This window comes from Babylonia areolata, chromosome 13, assembly GCF_041734735.1.
Source record: "Babylonia areolata isolate BAREFJ2019XMU chromosome 13, ASM4173473v1, whole genome shotgun sequence".
Lineage (NCBI taxonomy): Eukaryota > Metazoa > Mollusca > Gastropoda > Neogastropoda > Buccinidae > Babylonia > Babylonia areolata.
In genome coordinates, this window is record NC_134888.1 from 38,602,421 (window position 1) to 38,627,065 (window position 24,645).

Sequence of the window (24,645 nt, forward strand, 5' to 3'; positions counted from 1 at the left end):
GCTGCTGACACTGTTGTTGGAGAGATAATTGGCCAGTCCTCCAGACACCGTTCCCAAACCAACCCCACACCCCATCCCCACCCTATTGACTCACCACCCCACCCCCACCCAACGTCTCGTGTTCTCACCCCGGGTGTCCTTTTGTCCGGGTGTTAGACGTTTCTACGCCGTATGATCGTTTCCTTTCTGGTTTTTGTTTTTTGTTGTTTTTTTTAAGGGGCATATTAAAGCAAAGCACAGGACCTGGCAGTAAGGAGAGAAGGCACATTGATGGTCAACGTGGGTGGTGGAATAATTATGAATATTATGGACATCATCGCAAGTTGTTCGCCGGTGATGATGTTTATGCTGGGATCGTGTTTCATACTTTCTTTCCTCCCAACCCCACCTTTTTTTTTTCTTCTGTGTGTGTGTGTGTGTGTGTGTGTGTGTGTGTGTGTGTGCGTGCGTGCGTGCGTGCGTGTGTGTGTGTGTGTGTGTGCGTGCGTGCGTGTCTGTGTGTGTATGCGTGTGTGCGTGCGTGCGTGTGTAACTGAAATGTGAGGTTTCGGGCCAGCCATGATTTTGACTGACGTGGCGGCTTATTAAGTTTCATAAGCAAACCCTAGCGAGGCAATGCAGACAAGCAAGCAAGCAAGCATGCAGGCTAACATACAGACAGACAGCCAGACAGACAGGCAGGCAGGCAGGCAGGTAGTAGCCAAAGAGACACACACAAAAAGACAGAAGTGAGAAAGTTAGAGAGACCTAGGGAGAAAAAGACAGACGAACTGACTGACTGACTGACTGAATAACTGAGTGAATGATTGACTGACGAGCAGAAAGGAGAGAGAGAGGAGGGGACAGGGACGGATGGGGGGGGGGGGGGCAGAGAGACGTAGAGAGAGACAGACAGACAGACTAGACAGACAGGACAGAGACAGAAAGGCAGAGACACAGAGACGCAAGGATAGAGATACACAGACACACAGAGAGAAAGGGGGAGAAAGTGGGAGACAGTAATAGAAGACGGAAACAGGGGGACACCCACCCACCCATCCACCCACCATCCAACCTACCCCTGTTCACCCACACCTCCCCTCCCCCCCCACCCCACTTACCGCCCTCGCCCCCCCTCCCCCTCCCCCCTTACTTTTTAGTGGTGACCTCCGTCCTCAGTACCATCTTGTTCTTTCTTTCTTTCTCCTTTCTTTCCGTCCTTACATTTTTACAGAATCTATAAAAGTTTTATTTATCCTTTCACTCTTATCAGGGCATGAAGCACTACTATCAAAAGATAATTCCATGCCCAAATTAAGACATTCAAATGCTCAATACTGTAACGAAACATTCAGAAAGCACAAATATATCACTAACTACAATTACTATTTAAATAAAATATACAACTTTTGCAAATTTCATAAACTTTCTTATAGCTGCTTCCTTTGAATAATTTCTTTAAGATTGAGATTTGACTTTGAAGATGACTATTTTAGGCACATACTTATTTCCCATTTTCCCCCATTTTGAATAAAAGCCCATTGTAGGGTAAATGTGTCAAAAAAAATCTATCGCAGTTCACCTAGCCTTCGTTCTAAGGTTGTAACTTTTGCGTGTCCACACCCTTCAAATGTCAATGTATTTCAGAGAAAAAGAGGGGGGTATAAAATGGTCCAGAGGATATAAACTGGCTTGGGTCAAACTATACCCCAGGTATAATGTAGCCTAGGCTAGTTTATAATGTAGCCTAGGCTAGTTTATACGGGGATATATTCTGGCCAGTGCCAGATTATACGGGTGCATGTTCTGTCGACTGGGCCACTTTATCCGGGGTATACTCTGGACAGAGTCGAGTCTGGCCTACCAGTCTTTTCCCATGGTCATCTTTCGCAATACATGAATGAGACATGGTCAACGAGAATATGAAAGTAATAAGTTCCCATCAGTTTCATCACACATCAGCCCTCATCGATTTGGCATTCAGTTGAGGACAGTTCGGCAATACTAAACATGTTACTGATATGAAATCATTATCTTCTTCGTTCGTCGGCTGCAACTCCCACGTGTACTCGTATGTACACGAGTGGGCTTTTACGTGTATGACCGTTTTTACCACGCCATATAGGCAGCCATACGCCGTTTCCGGGGTTTGGGTTCATTGTAACGATCGGCAGTTCTACAGCCACATATGTGTACGTCAAGAATCGATGATTTACGGTTTAACCCTTTCACTGCCAAACTCGCATTTATGCAGCAGCTAGGTAGAGGACCCATGTCACTGAAGGGTGACCAGATCATTGGTCTGTTATTCATGAACCTACTGCTCTTTATGTTCGTTGGTAGGATAGGCCGTATTTTCTACACATCACAGGGGAATCCCCAGCTATTCTTAGACACCATGCTTTCTGTGTTTATAGCACACTAGGGGAATTTTGCACTCTAAATTGATCTGGCGGTGAAAGGATTAAAGAAAAGATTAAAAACAAAATAAAACCTATAGCCTTTTACGGCAATCGAAGCAGTGAATTCGATCGTAACCGCCATGTCCAAAGTTTGGCATAGGTGGGAAAGCCCGGGGCCCAGTCTTCTTCCGCCGTTTTAACCTTCCCCACCCGAAGTCAGGTACCCAAGTTTCCAGTTTTAATTATCCTTTCACTCCTATTGGAGTATGTGGAGGATTACTGCAAAATAATCTTTTCGTGCCCAGAACAAACATTTCCAAATACACAACAATGTCGCATAAAAGTTGAGAAAACACAAATGTCTTTTAACTCAAAACGTGTAGCCAGGCAACATTTGCACATCTAATCATATTACTTACAGCTAAAATGATTTTTTCTTGCCTCCTTTGAGTATATTACAAAAATTAAAAACCGATTTTTGCGACAAATATTTTTTAGGAACATATCTATTTCGTAACTGATCATAATTGGGACATTCCATTATAAAATGAAACTCATCCCCAATCACAGACAGGTTTCAAACCTTACAAAGGCGTAACTCTCGTGGTATGCCTTTGTGTCTCCCTGTTTCTATTCCCCATGCTCACCTATCGATGACTTACCGGGCAGCTGTAAGGCATGCTGACGGCAGCTTTCAAACCTGCCTATAGAAGGAACACGTACGTATGTATTCTGAGTATGATTCGGGCTCAGGTCGGCACACTCTATTTCTTGTTGACTTGTTCTTTGCGCAGGGGCCTATATGGTTCCCCCCCTCCCCCCAGAGCAGCTTGTTGGCCTCATTATTTTTTGTTACCAGGTTACTGCTAGCTTCTCGAGTCTTTGTCGATACCACCGTCTCCCTCTCTGTGAGTTTGTATGTCTGTCTTTGTCACTTATTGTCTTTGTCTTTGTCTTTATCGTTATGTTTCTCCGTCTCTGTCTCTCTCCGAGTCTCTCTCTCGCGTCATGGTGCATCAGTTTCCGATCCCCCAATCTGTGTTTGTTGTTGTTGTTGTTTGCTATCTGTAGTGTTCTGTCTGCTATCACTTACAGCGCGGCAGTGAAAAGACTACACTGAAACACAGTGACTGAAGAACTCTCTCTCTCTCTCTCTCTCTCTCTCTCTCTCTCTCTCTCTCAGCCTCACACACACACACACACACACACACACACACACACACACACACACACACACACACATTCACTGACTCACACACTTTTCATTTTTTGTAATAAAACTGACTAAACCCGTGTATACATACGGGCCGCAGTGCCGCGTCCGTCGTAGCAGCAACATGATACACAAGCAAAACAAGTTATGCAAATGGGAGACAGTGAGAAACAGGAGTGACACCCCACATGATCCAACGTGACTGCATACCACTAGCTCCACTGACTCAACAGATCCCGGCGACTCAGTGTTAAGGAACAACTTTCCACACTGACGGCACATCCTATACAGATCAGAGTCCAAAGAAAGTCACCAAGAGCACCAGCCACAAACATGAAACATTCCGCATTCCTTTGCCTCCGCGGAACTATAATATTATGTATAGCTGTATCAAAGCATTCGTTGCACCGTGCCTACATTGTCCAAAACACAGATGCAGTGCCGCACACAAAAACAGAAACAGAAACAGAAACACACAAACACACACACACACGCGCGCACACACACACACAGAGAGAGAGAGAGAACACTGAACAATGAACGCTGAACACTGGATTGTTTATAATGTCATTCGCTGTGAAGCTCTAGTGATTTGGTAGGTACTGATCAGAACAAAATGGTGCAAAATGGATAAAATGGGACAGAAGGGGAAAAAACACAGAATTGAAACAACATAAACTAATAAAGGTTTTGTGACACTTTGGCACTTTGTCATTAGCTTAGAGTTCATGTGACAGAGGGGTAGTGTGCCCCTTTTTTCCCCAGTCGTTCGTCTCCGAGAAATAAGGGAGAGAGAGTTTCAGCTCTTGCGGAATCTTCAGTATTATGAAACAACAAAAGTAGCTCCATCCTTCCGGTCTTTCTGGCGCGTGTTTCAGCCTTTCCAAATACAACTGTACACAATTTTTGCTTTGAAGTTCGGATAAGGTAAGCAGAGAGTTCATATTGATAACATTAAACAGCGCAGATGTCCATTGCAATTCCAACAATTTTCCACTGATTATTTTGGTTATATATGAAGCATGAAATCCTGTTAGTGATACGGCTAGCCTAGTTTGGTACAAAAGCAGACGGAAATAAATATGTACAGTTTATGCAAAATCTTAACTGAATCCGCTCTAAATCAGCTTTAAAAAAAATATTTATTATAAGAAAGGGTGTATTATTGTTGATGTGGAAATGTTCGCGAGCGCCAGAAATCTTTACACCAACAACAGGTCGTAAATGTTTCGTCAGGTTGGAATGTCTGCTACGACATTATCATCATCCTAACGGCCACAATCAACATATTGATTACTCCGCCGCGTTGGGGATGCGTATTGGTAAAATGCCTTGAAAAAAAGTAAAAGACTTAGATGAAATTAGGGTATAATCACGGGTATTCTACTCTTAAGTGGGTTTTTGCGGCAGACTACTACTTTTGCTTTTCGCCCACTCAGTGGCTAGCTAGCGCCAGCCATCATAAGGCCAGTTACTAAGGGTGAGTCACACACACACACACACACACACACACACACACACAGAGAGAGAGTCACACACACACACACACACAGAGTCACACACACACACAGTGACACACACACACACGTTTTTGTTCAGTGATACTCCGATCATTGTGTTTTTCAGCACTGCACAGTTGCTCAGAATGCATGCGTTCCTGAAAGGACCAGGAGGGGCACCTCCATCCAAAAAGCCAGCTGCTCCTTCCTCTGCTCCTGGTACATCCCAAAAAGAAGGCCGCACAGCTAAAAAGCACATTCCTTGGGTGGAGAAATAGTGAGTCCAGAGAATCTCTGTAAAGTTGTAGTGAATGTGTCCACATTAAGCTGGTTTTTGTTTCTTTTTAAATCTTTTTTTTCTATTAATTGATGAGATATTGAGATATAACATATACAATGCTATGGTGATACTTTACATATATATACATTGTAATATTTCAACTTGTTTTTTATTCCACAGATCTGTTATTAAAGTGACTATGAAAGCTTGGATTATTAAGTTAAATTTGTGCAGAATGTCCTTCCTGTGCTTACAAGTTACTGTTTATGTTATATTTATCAGGTTCAAAATACTGTTGTGCTTTTCATGCTGTCCTTTCCTTAAAGATCTGTTTTTCAGTGGTTACAGATTTCATAGTTGTTTAGAAATGGTGTTGTACATGATCATATCACCGACATATGCCTAGTCCTGTGCTGTTAAACTTAAAGTATGAATGCTATGAACTGACTGTGTGCAGTCGACCTCGCACTGTAGATGATGTTGCCCATCAAGATGAAGTGGTTGCTGTTCTCAGGAAGACATTGGAAGGATCAGATGTATGTGATGTTTTACATTATTTACCTGTACTGATGTATTCACTTTGCATTGTTTCTTTTTTGTAAAGCAGTTTATTTATGTTCAGCAACATGAAACGACACTAAAGCAAATACTTTTTTGATCAAGGCAAGTATCATTCTGAAGCTCCTTGGGGTATGTATTTCAAAATTATTTGCTGTGTTGCTTTTATATTGTTGTGACGTTACCAAGCCTTTTCTTTTGTTTACTTGAACTGGAATTATTTATGTTTTATCATATGAAATGGGGCTAGTGTCTTCATATTCAATGAGAACAAGCTTACAGAAGTTACATTTCACTTTGCTGGTTTTTGTTAATGATTTTTATCACAGCAAAATATTTCATAAAATCTGTTCAGTGATGAAATAGGGGAAAAAAAATCACCTGTACCCCCATTTTGCTGACCCCCAGCTTTTGATATAATATTTCAATAAAACCTTCATCATTTGTTGAAAGCCATCCAACTTTTTGCCCATGGAAAATGAACAAGTACAAGAAATGAAACCTGTTCACGCTGTTGTATGTGGCCTTATTTTAATGGGACAGACAGCAATGTCACTGTCCAGGTAGATTAATTTGACAAGAAGTGTATCAGTTACCTGCGCAGAAAATGTTTACTGATAAACAGAACAACCTTGCAGGCTAAGAATGGTAATGTTTTGGGTAACTGGGATAAGTATGGATAATTTTTTAGTGCAAGGGGTTAAATAATAGGGCAGATAAAATGTTTGTGGTATTATTGGATGAGATATTCTGTCACAGCTGCCTAACTTGCTGTTCTATGGACCTCCGGGAACTGGCAAGACCTCCACTATTCTAGCTGCAGCACGTTCTTTGTTTGGGTACGTTCTTCCATCACCCTCTCTTTTTCTAATTTTGTTTGTTTTTTCTTCTTTAGCTGGTTCTACAGAAATGAGAGTTGATATTGACTGTGTTGAACTGTTTTCAGTCCTGATTATCTGCTCCTGTGTGATCAGCTGGGTTATGAGCAACATTGATGGTATCAGTAATATTTCTTTTGCACATTGGGCATCTGTCTTTCTTTCTTTTCTTTTTTTTTTTTTTTTTTTTTGTACACAGAACAGGAAGTGCAAGCAGTTTCCAAATGAAAGAGAATGTTTAAGTTTAAAAGTTTTACACCGTTAACAGTTACACGTTCAACTGAATACTTAAGTTTAAAAGTCATATGATTAACAGCAACATGCTTAACTTTGCTTTCAAGCTGTCAAAATTGTCTTTGGGCATTCAGAGAAGCAAGAAGCGGCCACATGTTGATTTTTTTTTTCCGCTCATGCTCACCTTGCACATTTTGCAGATTAATGCTGAAGACTATGTAGGGAATTTGGAAACCTACTTGTAGTAATCAAATTATTTGAAATAACGATCTGTAAAGAGCACCAGTAAGGATTTGTTCATGCATTAAACAACAGGCAGCTCAAGGGGGTCTCCAAGCAGAAAACATACAGTATCGAAAGTTCATAAACCTCTTTAAATAAGGACAGTTAAGTACAAATAATAGCTGCAAGTTTTGTGCCAGCATCAAATTTATAATACGTTTTCAACAGTGAATATGTAAAGGGAGATAATCTAACTCAGCTCAACTTTGTAATAGCAATGTTGGACTACTTGTCCTTTTTATCAGCCTGGTATATATTTATTTGTTTGTTTATTTTTCTGTTCACAGACCAGAGTTGTTTCACAATCGGGTGCTGGAACTGAATGCGTCGGATGAGCGAGGCATCAATGTGGTCAGAGAAAAAGTGAAGAAGTTCTCTCAACTTACTGCCAGTGCAACGAGGCCAGAGTGAGTTTGTTTTGTGCCTGCTGCCTGTCTGTGCTTCTTCTTCTTCTTCTTCTTCTTCTTCTTCTTCTGCGTTCGTGGGCTGCAACTCCCACGTTCACTCGTATGACCGTTTTTACCCCACCATATAGGCAGCCATACTCTGCTTTTGGGGGTGTGCATGCTGGGAATGTTCTTGTTTCCATAACCCACCAAACGCTGACATGGATTACAGGATCTTTAACGTGCGTATTTGATCTTCTGCTTGCATATACACATGAAGGGGTTCAGGCACTAGCAGGTCTCCACATATGTTGACCTGGGAGATTGTAAAAATCTCCACCCTTTACCCACCAGGCGCCGTCACCGTGATTCGAACCCAGGACCCTCAGATTGAAAGTCCAACGCTTTAACCACTCGGCTATTGCGCCAGTCTGTCTGTGGTTCAAAATGACTTGAATGACTGAGAAATGAGAGCTGTAGTTCACTTAGAGGTTAATGCTTTGATTGTTTAGAAAGGGATTTTTTTTTTCTTTTTCTTAATTGCTTAACAAAATTTTGAAAACAACGCAATTTTTTAAAATCGTGGCAGACCTTTAAATTTCTTCAGCAACAAAATAAGCAAATAAACATAAACATAAGTCTTAATGCGTTGAAAAGCTGGACTACATTTAAGTTCTTTTTCCAGTTTTGTTATTTATGATTTGATTGTACACTGCGTGTTTCATAATACATTGAGATGCTTCAGTTTCGTCAGCTGTCTCAACTATATGAAGAAATTTAAGATTTAAGTTATCCTTATTCCTGTGTGGTCTGCTTTGTAGATTTGTTGTTGTTGTTTTGCTGGGGTGTAAAAATGTATGTGAGGATTCAATGGAATTTTGCAATTTTGTGCAAGATTGAAATGCAACATTTTTGGTCAGACTCATACCTACCACTTTGTGTGTGTGTGTGTGTGTGTGTGTGTGACACAGTGGGAAACCATGTCCGCCATACAAGATAGTCATTCTGGATGAGGCAGATTCCATGACAAATCCTGCACAGGTTGGTAATGTGTGAAGATGGCACTTTTGAGGAATTTTGCCTGTTATCTTCCCACCCTCCTATTACATGTTTACTACTCTCTCTCTTTTTTCTTTTTTTTTTTTTTTTTTTTCTTTTTTTTTTTTTTTTTTTACCCACACTGAACGATTGTTCTGAAAGTGTGCAGAATCTTTTCAGGGAAAAATAAACTTTTACACATTATTCCCTTTTTGTCAGCTTTTCAAAGAACCCATTCTGAGCAGACAACACACTGTTTGACATTCTCGAGCCAAAAGAACAAATAAACTGTCTTCTCCTGGTGCTGCCAGCAGCCAAGGAATGTGATTATGAAATCCTAGACAGTGAATTAGAATATATCTTTTTTTCTTTCTTCATTAATTAAAAAAATAGAATTATTTGAAGACTTGTTCTTGGTATTTCTGATTTCTGTTGCCTATGATCATCAAGAAGATAATAATAATGATGATCATAATAATGTACATTTTTTATCGCAGCTTTGCATGATGATATGAATTATATAAAGGAACAGTGCTGTTCACTTTCAGGCTGCTTTGAGGAGGACGATGGAAAAGGAGACAAAGACCACCAGGTTCTGTTTGATCTGTAACTATGTCAGCCGCATCATCGAACCCATCACTTCACGGTGTGCCAAGTTCCGCTTCAAACCTCTGTCACAGTCGGTCATGTCGGACAGACTGAAGTACATTTGTCAGGAAGAAAACGTGAAGATTAATGATGATGTAAGTTGGTTTTCTGCTTCTGTTGTCTCTTCAGCTGGTTCTTGGTTTGATCTGCTCAGTATATGTTTGTTTCTGTGCCAGAATTTCGTGCCTCGTGTGGATCAGCAAGGGTATAAATCTCCATTAATGGCACTGCTTTGTATGTTGTGAAGGCAGTTGTGTATGTGATTTTTTTTTTCTTTTCATTTCATATTATTTTATTATTTCTGATGTTTTACACTGGCTTTTTTCTTTTCGGGGTTTTTTAATGATTTTTTTTTTATATATATCAACACTGATGGAGTCTTCGTTTGCATTACAGCATTTTTCAAAAAACAGATCGTGACTGCTGTGAATTCTGCCAGCTACCTGTTCCCTACGCCAGCCTTCCCATCACACCCCCTTTACCCCTTCACTGTGCTTTTCTGTTGTGTGTGCTAGTGTGCATAGTCCTCTGGGTGAGACACTAAAGCAGGGTCCAGTGTGCAGCATGCATTTAACGCATATAAAAGAATCAACGGCAGCAAAAGGGTTCCCGTCCTTGGCAAAATTTTGTAGAAAATTCTATTTGTATAGTAAAATAGATACACTTGCTGACAAAAACACCAAGAACGAAAAGAGGGGTGGTGCCAGTCTGTGGCAACATGCTCTTCCTGGGGACAGCAACCCAGCTTTCTCACAGAACAGAATGCAATATAATGCAACACAATGCAGTACAGTGCCATACAATACAATACAAACATGATGTAGGTCGTAGAATGAAGGAATCTTTCATTAAATGTGTGTTCACCTTGAGGTGATTTTACTATTACACCAGAAAAGATCCCACCCTTGCCAGCATGATGTTTTTTTTGTTTTGTTTGTTTTTTAGTGGATAGCAGACAAACCACTTAGCATATATATATATATAGAGAGAGAGAAAGAGAGATAGATATATCAATATTCTCTGATAAAAACTATGATTCAGTGCCTGAAAACTATGATGGAGTGTTATGTGTGTGCTGCACTGTTGCAGGCCATTGAAGCACTGATGAAGGTGTCTGAGGGTGACATGCGAAAGGCAGTGATGTTTCTGCAGAGCGCCAGCCGTCTCTGTGGCCAGGAGGACTCCATCGACACCAACATCATCATGGACATCACAGGGGTCTGTGTTCTGCACCCCAGTCCCTCCCACTTTTTTTTTTTTTTTTTTCTTTTTTTTTTTTTTTTTTTTTTTTTTTCATTGACATTCTCTCATAAGGTGGATTGAGACATTTTCAGGGAATCTTTGATTAGAAAAAGATTTGCAGGAGGGATTTTATCTGTCTCAACACTTACCTGTCCCATCTCCCTCTTTCACACACACACACACACAGAGACAAAACACGCATGTATGTGCACCATTATTCATTTTAAGAAAGAAAAAATGGGGGGAAATACTGGTGTGTGAACTTGATTTGAAATGAAAACTTGGTTAAGATTGAATTCACAAAATCATGTCAGAAGTTCTTTTAATGTCATACCAAATAAAAATGTAGGTTTCAGACTTCTACACTGAATCTTTTGTAATTTAAACATTTCCCATTACCTTGAATCTTTGATAGTTTTCACACAGTGTGCAGCCACAAAATAGTCCTGGTTATCTGGGACTTTAATTAAAATGTGATATTATATTTTTGATGGCTCTTCACAGGTTTATCAGGAAATTAAAATGTGATATTATATTTTTGATGGCTCTTCACAGGTTTATCAGGAAATTCATGAGCTTGATAGGCCTGTACACCTTACTTTTTTAGGAGGCAGAGAATGTTTTGTTTTCCAAAAGTATTTACACTTTTGATCAGAAAAAAAAAATCCCAGCCTTCTTAATGACAGTTTTTAACTGCCTTGACGCATCTGTGAAATTTGCAAAGAATTCCATCTCACATCTTTAATTTTAGTTACCACGATGAAAAACAAATCTTGATCTTATTTTCATGGTCACAGTAGCAGAAAATTATCTGAAGGCTTTGAATGAAGCAAGCATTGAAGAATTTGAGAAAACAAACTGTTGATCACATCCTCATCTATATTTATATTATTTTCAGGTGGTTCCAGAGGATGTCCTTGATGACATAATGAAAGTGTGCCACTCAGATTCCTATGAAAAACTGGACAAGACAGTACAGGTAAGGTTTTTTTGGACTTGGAACACAAAACAGAAAACTGTTGATTTAACTACTTCTTCTTCTTCTTCTTCTTCTTCTTCTTCTTCTTCTTCTTCTTCTTCTTCTTCTTCTTCTTCTTCTACTTCTTCTTCTTCTTCTTCTTCTTCTTCTTCTTCTTCTTCTTCTTCTTCTTTTAAACTCATCTGTTATAGAATTTTTTTAAACTAAAATTGGCAGAATGTTGATGAAAGAGGATGCGCAGGAAATTGTTGGAATGTAGCACAGACATGTATGAAGACATGGAGGATGTTGAAAATTTCAAACCGGAGGTTCTTAATCATAGGATGAAACTAAAAAGTTTGAGTTTTGATTAGAATACAAACATGTTTTGGGATTACTTATTAAAACTTATTGATTGTGATACTTTGTACCCATCAGTGCAGCTGCACTGTATTATCTCTGGACCAGCCATGCAACAGCTGAGTGCTCTGTTAAAGCCATACTAAAGTCACAAAACGCATATGTTGTCATCAAAAGCATGGTCAGTCCCTTTGAAAACACCAATGAAACACCCGATGAGGATACAGCTGAGAAAGTGAAACTGAACATGCCCACTGCTGTATGAAAATGATAGTTGGCCGATGCCAAAATGTGTGGTTGAAAGACAGCCTAACATTCAAGGCCTATTTCTTGTCTTAGAAACCCAAAGATTGGCAAGGAATAAACACAACCACGTCGTCAGAAGTCTCAGTGCAAACTCCATTTATTTCAATCAAGTTGTTGAGAATACAAAGAAGTATAAAATACAAAGTAGATTATAAGAATATTTTATTGAGAATCACAGTTCACATTCTTTGGCCCTTTCTATATGTGTAGCTCTGGTTATTCAAGATTTTGGAATAAGAATTTATATTAACTTAACCCTTTGGCGAATACTATTCAAAATTACAAAATACATACATAATGTTAAACATCCCATTTATGGAATCTTTACTTCATCTTCCGCAACACACATTTATACTAACAAAACCATTTGCTCACCTGGCAAGGAATAAACGCAACCACCTCGTCTCAATGCAAACTGACGAGTCTGTCTCATGATCTCACATGTAGTCTTCCTGAATTTCTATCACACTGCAACATACTCTGTCAGCATACTCCCCGTGCAATGTCCAGCCATAGCAGAGTTCATTTCACTACATCTGCAGTAACTAGAATAGAAAAAGATATTCTGGACAGAACGCAGACTATACCACTGACGGGTTTACTGTATTCAAATATGTTAAAGGGGGTACATATTTAGCAAGGATTGATGCACTGGAATTTTTTTTTATTACAGTTGACATCAAAGACAGCCATGTTTGTTGACAGTCTGTCACTGATGAATTATTCTGCATGTTAGACCTTTGATTTTGATCAACAGGTTTATTATGTGGGAGAACGAGCGTCTGATTGCCAGTCATACTTTTGGCAAAAGAACTGGACTTAATACACACACACACAAGTTTCAAGTTTCAAGTTTTAATTATCCTTTCACTCCTATTGGAGTATGGAGGATTACTGCAAAATACTCTTTTCGTGCCCATAACAAACATTTCCAAATACACAACAATGGCACATAAAAGTTGAGAAAACACAAATGTCTTTTAACTCCAAAAGTATAACTAGGCAACATTTGCAAATCTAATCATCTTACTTACAGCTAAAATGACTTTTTTGCCTCCTTTGAGCATATTACAAAAATTAAAAACCGATTTTGGAGACAAATATTTTTTAGGAACATATCTATTTCGTAACTGATCATAATTGGGACATTCCATTATAAAATGAAACTCATCACCAATCACAGACATGTTACAAACCTTACAAAACCGTAACTCTCGTGGTATGCCTTTGTGTCTCCCTGTTTCTATTTCCAGCTTATGATTACTACTTCGAAATCTGAAGAAGCTGATAACATAAATATCAGGCATTTGACTTATATATTTTTCTCTACCAAATCCACTTTTGAAATTTCTATAAAACAAACATTTACTACTCGCCTCTAGAGCATGTCTCCATAGATTTTGAAAACTATCTCTCAAGGCAATGTTGACATTCTTGCAGAAAGATTCCCTCTCCAAGAAGAATTGAGCATCCCAAACACAGTCATACCCTGCTTCTATTAAAATTTGTCTGATACAACTCATCCATTTTGAAGAATAAATAGCATTTCAATATAAGTCAAGTAATATCACATATATTTTCCCAGAATATTTTTCTGTGTTTGATATTACTAAGCTGGTCCAAAATCGAACTAATCTCATTTTCACTAACACACTAATTGGATAAATACCAGTTTCTCCATAAACAATTTGGGTCATAGTATTTCTGTTCAGTTTGAACAAGCGTTTCAAAAATTTCAATTCTAATTTTTCAAGTATATCTACATTTTCATAACCCCATATTTCTGCACCATACAACAAAATAGGAACAATCATAGACTGGTACATGTCCAGAATGATATGTAAAGGTAAATCTTGATTTCTGGCTGACTGAAGTAACGAAAACATAGCTTTTTGGCCCTGTTCATAAATCAGTTTTTTAGCTTTATAAAAAGTTCCGTTTCTACTAAATTCGATGCCAAGATATTTAAAAGAATCAACAACATCCAAACATGCATCACCAAACTACACACACACACACAAACAGACCGTACGGGTAGGTCTATAAACTTGTATTGGAAGCCAGCCCAGCCTCCCGCTTCTACTAGACCACCTTCAACTCTGTGGTACAACAATCTATTCATGATATTATTGAAAGGAAGCTTCTAAATTTTATTCAGAGAAAGATTTGTGCACAGGCCTCATTTCTTTAATGTATAATGCCCACAAGCGATTATCTGATTCAACATTTTAAAAGAAATCTTCACTTGGAAGTTGGCCGATTGGCCAGTCGACATGTTGCACCATTCATGTACATCACGGGTTTTTTTTCTCAATTATTTAAGCATACGTCTGTTTCCACCGTTAACTGGAGAGAAACATTCAGAATTTTCCAGTATGTAACATTCGTTTTCACAGATTCTGAAGAGCAGTCTTGTTATGATTGTGGGTTGTTGTGTTTTTTTTAATGTTTTGTCAACCTTGATCAGACAGACGGGTGTTAATGGACCTTCAGTCTGCACTGTCCAGTTCAGTGTTTGAGAACACATCCAAAGGAACTGGATATGTGTTTGGAGTGATTATCGTTTATATTATCCCAAGGATGGGTTTCAGAATTTTTGTTCGATTATAGAAGCTGAAGAGCTGTGATAAAAGCATTCAAAACTTTTATATATCTCATTGCAAAACTATGAAATGCTGAGTGATGTGGACTGTCTAAGATTGTATCGATCTAGTTCCAATAGACAACTTTTGGCTTGACAAACACTTGTTTCTGATGGTGAGCAAAAATATTTGGATCATTGTGGGTATATACTGGTAGCCCCTCTCCCCTTCCCATCCATTGTCTGTATTAGCCTATCACTTTTGTTGATCTTATGCAGCAGAAACCACACATGAGCCATGAAAGCTTGCCTCTGGTTATGAATCACTCTGATGGGGTAGGTTAATTTCATGTTACATGTGATTAGTTTTTTGACTCACTTGTGTAAACAAAGTGAGTCTATGTTTTAACCCGGTGTTCGGTTGTCTGTGTGTGTGTGTGTGTGTGTGTGTGTCTGTGTGTCTGTGTGTCCGTGGTAAACTTTAACATTGACATTTTCTCTGCAACTACTTTGTCAGTTGACACCAAATTTGGCATAAAAATAGGAAAAATCCAGTTCTTTCCAGTCATCTTGTCTAAAACAATATTGCGCTTCTGGGATTGGCACAAAAAAATAAAGAATGAAGCCTAATTATATGCAAAGTGCATTTACTGTTATATTTATATTTTTTGTATTCTCTAAACTTGGCACTTTGATCCGATATTCTGACCCAACAGCTAGAGCAGTCATTATTATCATTTTTTGTTCAAACAGGAACTTCTTTTGCTAAGCATGGAATTTTTATTTATTTTGCAAACGTTTTGGTTCAGATAGTAAAAAGGGGAAATTACTCTGTAATGCGAGTGGAGTTAATTTGCTTTAAACTGATCTTTCTCATCTTAAACATTACATTTTGAAACAAGAGAGGCAAGGCCTTCAAGACTCACTTGTGATGCACTTTTTAAAAAAAATCCAAGCTTTTTATGTATTGAGTATAATTTCAAAATGTAATGTTTAAGATGAGAAAGATCAGTTTAAAGCAAACTAAGTTCCCCAGCAGAGTAATTTCCCTTGTTCTGCTATCCTCACCAAACCGTTTGCAATAAATAAAACTTCCATGCTTAGCAAAAGAAGTTCCTGTTTGAACAAAAAATGATAATAATGACAGATCCTTTGTTGGGTCAAATATCAGATCAAAGTGCCGAGTTTAGAGAATACAAAAAATATAAATATAACAGTAAATGCATTATACTCAATACATAAAAACTTGGATTTTTTAAAAAGTGTATCACAAGTGAGTCTTGAAGGCCTTGCCTTTCTTGTTGATAGTTGTGATTCACCCTCACAGGCCAGGTTATCGTATCTTTTCCTGGATCACATTACTCAAACCATCAGCTTATTGCAAGTCAATTCCACAGAACACTTCTAACACTGAGTGATTGTGTTACATGTGTGTGGTCATATGTGGGTAAAAATTATGCATGTGAGTTGTGCAAGCTGGTTCTATAGAGGAGATTTAACAGTGAGTGATAGTGTTACGTGAGCGTTATCATATATGCATGCATATGATATTGTGTATGTTGTTTCCAGAAAGTGAATCGTGAAGGTTACGCTGCATCCCAGATACTGAGCCAGTTTCATGACCGAGTGGTGGCTTTGGAGGAGCTGAGTGACAAGCAGAAATCAGTGATCTGTGAGAAAATGGCTGTAAGTTTGTCGTGCTGAAAACTAGCCAGTATACACAGGCATGTACACACGTGCGTGCACACACACACACACAAACACACGCCACACACACACACAACACAACACACATATGGGCACACACACAATGCACTACACACACACACACTATGCGCACATTCTACACACACTCACACACACACACACACACACACTCACACACTCCACACACACACACACACACACACACTCCACACACACACACACATATTCACACACTCCACACACACACACACTCCACACACACACGCACACACACACTCATATACACACTCCACACACACACACACATACACACAGACTCCACACACACACACACACACACACACACACACACTCCACACACACACACACTCCACACACACACACACACACTCCACACACACAGAAGACAGGAGGTAGTTCTACAGGGGAATGTTCATCACTGACACTGACAATACTCCAACAAGCAGGTTCCAAAATGATAGAATATCTCATTTCCAAAATTATGCAATGATTGTAGAACTGTTCAAGGCAGAGACTAAATAGTCATTCAAGATATTTTATCTGACTACTGTTGAAACCAGATGGGAGATATCTGGGTTGAGCTGTTGAATGTGTCATTTAAGCAGTCCCTTCTTTTTTTTCTTCTTTTTTTTCAAATTTCTGTCACTATAAACAAATACTGATCAATCTTAATTTGACTTCAAGAAATGCTCTTTGAGTGCTGATATGTCTGAGCTGGCTTAAAGTATGACTTGATTTTTAATCATTGAAGGTCTGTCTCTGTTTTGGTCTTAAGTGTGCTTTGTTGACAGTGAAATCAGATCTTTGAAATCCACATATTATTTTCTATATTTTTCAATTTTTTTAATCCAACTTTTATGGTGGTCGAGACATATCAGGTACAAATTATTATTCCCAGCTGCACTGCAGGTGACAGCAAAAGGTTCATCAATGTGCCAGGAACAGTGGACTAAAAACGACAGATGATCTGAGACCAGCTGTTCCTGTATCATCTGTCTTTAACTCACTCGGGACGACAAGTTTTCTCCCTTGCTTTTCCCCACAGACGGCCCATTTGTAGGGGTTTGGAAAAAAATTTACAAAAAATACAAAATACTGTGTAAGAAAATGAAACTTTCAGAACTGGTTTATTACGTATTGAGCTATTACATATAAAACAAGAAAGGCAAGGCCTTCAAGACTCACTTGTGATACACTTTTTAAAAAATCCAAGTTTTTATGTATTGAGTATAATGCATTTACTGTTATATTTATATTTTTTGTATTCTCTAAACTCGGCACTTTGATCTGATATTTGACCCAACAAAGGATCTGTCATTATTATCATTTTTTGTTCAAACAGGAACTTCTTTTGCTAAGCATGGAAGTTTTATTTATTGCAAACGGTTTGGTGAGGATAGCAGAACAAGGGAAATTACTCTGCTGGGGAACTTAGTTTGCTTTAAACTGATCTTTCTCATCTTAAACATTACATTTTGAAATTATACTCAATACATAAAAAGCTTGGATTTTTTTTAAAAAGTGCATCACAAGTGAGTCTTGAAGGCCTTGCCTCTCTTGTTTCAAAATGTAATGTTTAAGATGAGAAAGATCAGTTTAAAGCAAATTAACTCCACTCGCATTACAGAGTAATTTCCCCTTTTTACTATCTGAACCAAAACGTTTGCAAAATAAATAAAAATTCCATGCTTAGCAAAAGAAGTTCCTGTTTGAACAAAAAATGATAATAATGACTGCTCTAGCTGTTGGGTCAGAATATCGGATCAAAGTGCCAAGTTTAGAGAATACAAAAAATATAAATATAACAGTAAATGCACTTTGCATATAATTAGGCTTCATTCTTTATTTTTTTGTGCCAATCCCAGAAGCGCAATATTGTTTTAGACAAGATGACTGGAAAGAACTGGATTTTTCCTATTTTTATGCCAAATTTGGTGTCAACTGACAAAGTAGTTGCAGAGAAAATGTCAATGTTAAAGTTTACCACGGACACACAGACACACAGACACACACACACACACACACACACACAGACAACCGAACACCGGGTTAAAACATAGACTCACTTTGTTTACACAAGTGAGTCAAAAAAAATCAAATTTCTCATCTTATTTTTACAGTTTTGCCATATGTAGAAAATACTGCCAATTTTTCACCCCGAATCACCATACCCATACTCGTTTTCTGCATTAAATTCGCTTTCTTCTTCGTCATCATCCACCTCTTCAGTGTCCGACCCTTCAGTTTGTAGCATTTCAAGTACTCCGGCAACCCTAAAACATTGCCGTCACTGCCTTGTTCGCTTCACAACATTCTGAGAAGAGGCCGCTTTGCTAACAGGCTGGCACGCGAGCAGACGACCAGTCAGTGACTTTGTCAGCGTGTGTGCGAGACAGGCCACACATCCCAGACTAACCAATCATACTATTCGATTGTGGAGTGACCCAGAATAGCGCACTCTGCTTGGCTAATCACAAAATCACGTGTACAGCGCATGATGGAATTTTACTTTCGGAGAATGCTATTCCATTCCTTCGTCCGAAACCCAATACGTTTTGTGTAGGAATGCGTGAGCATTCCTTCGTCCGGAAAGAGTTAACCACAGGACAACAAAGTTTATTAATCTCTTCAAGAAAATAGATTTAGGACAACAAATTATTAAGAAAAAAATTTAAAGCAACAAGTACGGAAAACAGCAAAAAATATTAGACAAAAATATTACATTAAAGACTGAAAATTAAAACCATTAAACAACATTAGAATATAGATTAAAAACAACAAAATGTTACATGCTATCTGTTCTCATTGCGCTCAATAGTCCATTAAATCATAGCGTTGTTTTAAGTGCATTTTCAGTTGATTATTTATTAACAATTTTTTGTGCAGGTGGTGGACAAGTGTTTGCTAGATGGTGCAGACGAGTATCTGCAACTGATGGCTCTCTTCAGCACTGTGATGCAGCAGATTTGTCACGGGGAATGAACGTCTGGATCAGGGGAATGAACGTCTGGAGCAAGGGTGATGCAGCAAATTTGTCATGGGGAATGAACGTTTGAGACAAGGTTTATGCAACTGATATGTCACGGGGAATAAAGTTCTGGAACAAGGGTGATGCAGTACATTTGTCAGGGATTGAACCATCAGTGACATGGATGATACAGCAGATTTGTCATGGGGAATGAACCATCAGTGACATGACATGGATGATACAGCAGATTTGTCATGGGGAATGAACCATCAGTGACATGACATGGATGATATAGCAGATTTGTCATGGGGAATGAACCATCAGTGACATGGGTGATGCAGCAGATTTGTCATGGGGAATGAACCATCAGTGACATGACATGGATGATACAGCAGATTTGTCATGGGGAATGAACCATCAGTGACATGGATGATACAGCAGATTTGTCATGGGGAATGAACCATCAGTGACATGGATGATACAGCAGATTTGTCATGGGGAATGAACCATCAGTGACATGGATGATACAGCAGATTTGTCATGGGGAATGAACCATCAGTGACATGACATGGATGATACAGCAGATTTGTCATGGGGAATGAACCTCCGCGACATGGATGATACAGCAGATTTGTCATGGGGAATGAACCATCAGTGACATGGATGATACAGCAGATTTGTCATGGGGAATGAACATTTGGGACAAGGGTGATACAGCAGTTGTTGTTTTTTCCATGATTATAAATGCATGATCAGCAGCTGTCAGTCAAAAATGCATCACTAGCAGAGATGCCATTGTTTTTTTGTTTTTCAGCTGATTACCCTGCTTTGAGAAAAATCCATGGGGGAAAAGCAAGTGCATGTTGACAACCAAACAACTTTCCTTTCAAAAAAAGCTTTTCAAAGATGCACACACATACACACACACACACACACAAAATAATAATGAGTGGGTCAGGGGAAATATAAACCCTTCAAAGACATCTACTGGATGCCACTCGAGTTTTCCTTAGGGGAGAGAGCCAATATTATGTGCCTGATATGACTGCAGATTCATCCTATGGACCTTTATGGAGATATGTCAGCAATGGCAGTGAACCGTTCTTCATGGCGTGAGATCCAGTGACACCGATCAGTTTAGCAGTGTTCTCAGTCTCTGCTGGATAAAAATCACAGTCTGGTGATTTACCATTGAACTTCTTGTGGCATGATGTGTCAACTGTACAAACAGAAGCTTTTTCTCTGTGTCACAAAGTGAAGTTTCTTGCTCAGATGAATTTCCCCATCTGTTTTTTGTGTGTGTGTGTGTGTGTAAACAAATGTAAATAATAAGTCCTGTACATAAAAATAGAGTATTGTTTGTAGATCTGTACATATCGTTCCAGTAGATATTCAGTACTGGAGTAAAACTGAAGTATTTGTTTCAATAAATTCAACTGTAAGAATGCAATAATTTCCCAGCCTTGGCAAACAGAGCCAAACCAAATGTAAATAATAAGGCCAGTAGATAAAAATAGAGAATTGTTTGTAGATCTGTACATATGTTCCAGTAGACATTCAGTCCTGGAGTAGTATTTGTTTCTATAAATTCAACTGCAAGAATGCAATTATTTCCCAGCCTTGGCAAACAGATCAGCTTGATGAAAATGATACACCAGAGTCAACATTGCAGACCACCCTTTTTTGCAGATAGGGAATGCATGGAATAGATTGATGTCTTTGGGCATTCCTTTCAACCATCATTCACTTTCTTGGCTGATGTTGCTGTATACTCATGCTACTGGGACCAGGTTTGTCGTTAGTTGAAATGGTTAGTCTACTGTGTGTGGAAATTCTCCAGATAGCCATACATGACTAGAAGGTAATTTTACCTGGTCAAATTCAGTACAAACTGTATCCACACAGACAGAAGGGGACCAAATTGGACAGGAAAACATCTTTGGTCAGTTGGTATTGTTGATGGTTGCGAGAAATCACAGTGTTATGTGTCTGTTCTACATAATTGTTCTTTTCAATAAAAAAAAATAATTTTTAATGTTGGGAGCCTGTTGAGTCATTATATGACTATCGTCTTTAAGCTGTCTGTTTTCTTTGTTTTCTTTTGTTTCTAATACTGCCCGCTTTGTCATGATGGTTAATGATTTGCATGTGGAAAGTGTTTTTCATGAGAAAAGACAGACGTGGAGGGTGTGGAACACTGCTACTAACTGATACACTGACGTTGCAGAGAAGCTGAGTGAAAGACATGAACATGCTTTGGAAATTGTACACCTGTGTGCTTCATGTGCTCCAAATGAACATGCTTTGGAAATTGTACACGTGTGTGCTTCATGTGCTCCAAATGAACATGCTTTGGAAATTGTACACCTGTGTGCTTCATGTGCTCCATGAAGTGAATCACTTCAAGCATTGGTGCAAAAAATGAATCACATTTTTTCATGGTTGATAAAGATTATTAAAATAATGGTAATGTGTATACTGTTAGGAGTTTGTCCTTGCTTTACGATATTTGTGACTGAACTGACAGAGAAGAAAATGACATTGAACATTTTCCACTTGTTAATAAAGACGATGCACATTGATCTTTGTGTGTGGTGACATCATTATTAGACTGAGTATGTCTGTAAGTAACACACACGGAGTTATATGTGTATACACCAGATAAGTTTGTGTACATTTAATTGATTTCAGTTAATGATTGTAAATTGCTACAAATTTTCAAACAAAATATATGTTTGCTTGGAAAGTGGTTTGATAATGATAATAATACTAATACAGATAATAATACTAATTTTATCTTGTGATTTTGAAAGTTAATGACCCACTTTTGCAAAATGGTTATTGTTTTTGTTGCTGGTCAATGTCACATTTTTAGTAAATGTGTTGAACAACAAAAACCATTTGACAATTATGGCAAAAAGATCACTTAGAGAAGGCCAAGGACAGTTTTTGAATCAAGTTGCTTCCATTTTGTGAATGTGAGCCTCTACATTCAGCACATGCTGTGTGAAAAGAATACAGGTTTCAGATGTTGAATAATATTTTTTATGAAAGAAAACACACACACACACACACACACACACATCCAGAGAAGGCAGTAATGCACCAGAATGAGGGATTCTGTCCCCTGGTTGATGGCAAGCCATTGGCTATCATGCTCATGCCTGTGTGAAAGAGGAACACTCCTTTGTGTAAAAATGAACATTTCCCTATTTGAAAATGTGTGAAAGACCAACCTTTTCACTCTATAGTTTTCAACTGCAGATGGTGCTTACACTTGTGTGCAGTTAATGTATCCATTTGCATGCAGCATTCAGGATTTACAGACTTCTCTCTCTCTCATGGACAGTTTTCACTGAATTGACATGTCCTCAGTATGAAGAAGATGACTTCAGTGTACAACCTAAACAATGAAATTCTGCAGGAAGTAGACAAAAACCCATTCTTTGGCGTCCAGATCTGATGACCTCAAATTGCATGACCATGTCACACACACCACCAAGAAAGCCAAATTCACCCCAGGCTTCTTGCAATGGAACTCCTACGCCACTGTCCCAGGCACTGTAAAACAAAACAAACAGCAAACATCATCCTCGTCAGATCCATCATGGAATATGGGGTGATTGTATGGGACTCATCAAGCAATTTCTTCTCGTTCGTCAGGTGAACACCCACGTCTCCGCGATTAAGTACGCTGCAAATCCTCCACACAGCCATAGAACTTTTCGAGGGATTTAAAACTGAGATCAGTTACGCGTGCAAAAACTCGTCAACCGAATGAGTAAGCGACCGAAGCTCAGATGAATTGGACACGAACTGATTGGCCCAGATAGTTAACACGCACACTCAAACCATGGTTCTTTGGTGGCGCTCTCTCATGGGTTCGAATTCATCGAAGCACCAAAACCCTCACGAAGAGCCACCACCAAACACAACTGACATATAATGATATATGCCTACCGTCCCACAACACAGTACAGGCAACTAACATTATTTCCCGAGCAATTACACAGTGGAACAGGAACTCGCTCAGAACTCAAAGCTAAGTTTCTCAAGGAGGCATGGTGTAATCTTGCAATGTGTCCTTACTGATCTAGACCTGCACCCAGCACAGATTCATAGATATATTTGGAACGAGAGGTGGCGGAGGGATATTTTAGAAAGAGAGAGAATGGCATCAGTCGATGACGTCAATGTAACAGTGTGGAGATGTTTGATCTGGCATCCCCCGAAATTCTTCAAGACAATTAGTGCTTGGCAATAATGCAACAGTTGTTGCCTCTCAGTGTTAAATCGTTGTAAACTTTTGGGAGAAAAAAGTATGCATTCAGAATCTGCTGTGAAGACAAAAGTCAAGTGCACATCATGCCGCTGGTGAGGGGGGGGGGGGGGGGGGGGGGGAGGCACCCTAGTACTCCACTCCAAAATTTTGAGTTCACAGTAGGTGGACACAATTATTTTTCCAACAACAACAACAAAAAACCCAATCAGTCAACAAGAAAAACCAACAACTAAACAACAACAACAAAAACATGTGTGCAGGGTTTTACATCAGCCACGAAAGTGATCCATATTGCCAGAAAGGCAGGCAGTGTCCAGTTCAGTTTGTCTGAAAGTTTTGACAGAAATGTCATCAGTGTTGAGCTCGCATTGCTGCTGATGGTTTCAATGTTAATTCTGGTTCTGTACACTTGTTTGAGTAGAGTTAGTTGTTTACACTCTTGTTTCCCGCAAACAAATCATCATCATCATCTTCAGCTAGACTTTTGCTTTTTCACGGAACATGAGAATGTTGGCCAGTTCCTTGGAAGACAAAACCACGAGGTCCTCTTTGAAGAATGCGGTCCGTGTCTGTTAAAGTTGTGTCCTTGATAATCTAGTCCCCCATTCTGAGTATATTCACAGTGAATGCCAACAGAAGTAAACGCATATGCCAAGTTGATTATTTTCGTGTATTCAACTCACTTGATTAAGAGCAAAATCCTTTTCTTGGCTGACATTTAACAGAGCTAAGTCCACAGATGTGGGTGTCATAAATGTGACTGTGCAGCCATTCTGCAGGTCACTAACAGCTCTTTGCAGGCGCCGGAATATGAATTTCCTGT

General features: G+C 39.0%; 1 protein-coding gene across 1 annotated transcript; it reads left to right on the forward strand.

Moving 5' to 3' along the window:
• Positions 1–4,445: 4,445 nt before the first annotated feature.
• LOC143289263 (replication factor C subunit 4-like) lies at positions 4,446–21,568 on the forward strand. The gene is made up of 11 exons (XM_076598259.1): positions 4,446–4,521; positions 5,221–5,370; positions 5,831–5,909; positions 6,691–6,770; positions 7,613–7,732; positions 8,683–8,752; positions 9,298–9,492; positions 10,487–10,615; positions 11,538–11,618; positions 16,414–16,530; positions 19,459–21,568. Exons 2-11 carry the CDS (start codon positions 5,240–5,242, stop codon positions 19,552–19,554), a joined length of 1,098 nt encoding a protein of 365 aa, XP_076454374.1. The 5' UTR covers positions 4,446–4,521; positions 5,221–5,239; the 3' UTR covers positions 19,555–21,568.
• The last annotated feature ends 3,077 nt before the right edge of the window (positions 21,569–24,645 follow it).

Excerpts from the sequence above, each read along its gene's own strand:
- LOC143289263 (XM_076598259.1), top strand. The coding sequence starts at position 5,240 with ATGCATGCGTTCCTGAAAGGACCAGGAGGGGCACCTCCATCCAAAAAG. Across the intron at positions 6,771-7,612 it reads GCAGCACGTTCTTTGTTTGG|ACCAGAGTTGTTTCACAATC; the intron begins GTACGTTCTTCC and ends TTCTGTTCACAG. Across the intron at positions 9,493-10,486 it reads ACGTGAAGATTAATGATGAT|GCCATTGAAGCACTGATGAA; the intron begins GTAAGTTGGTTT and ends GCACTGTTGCAG.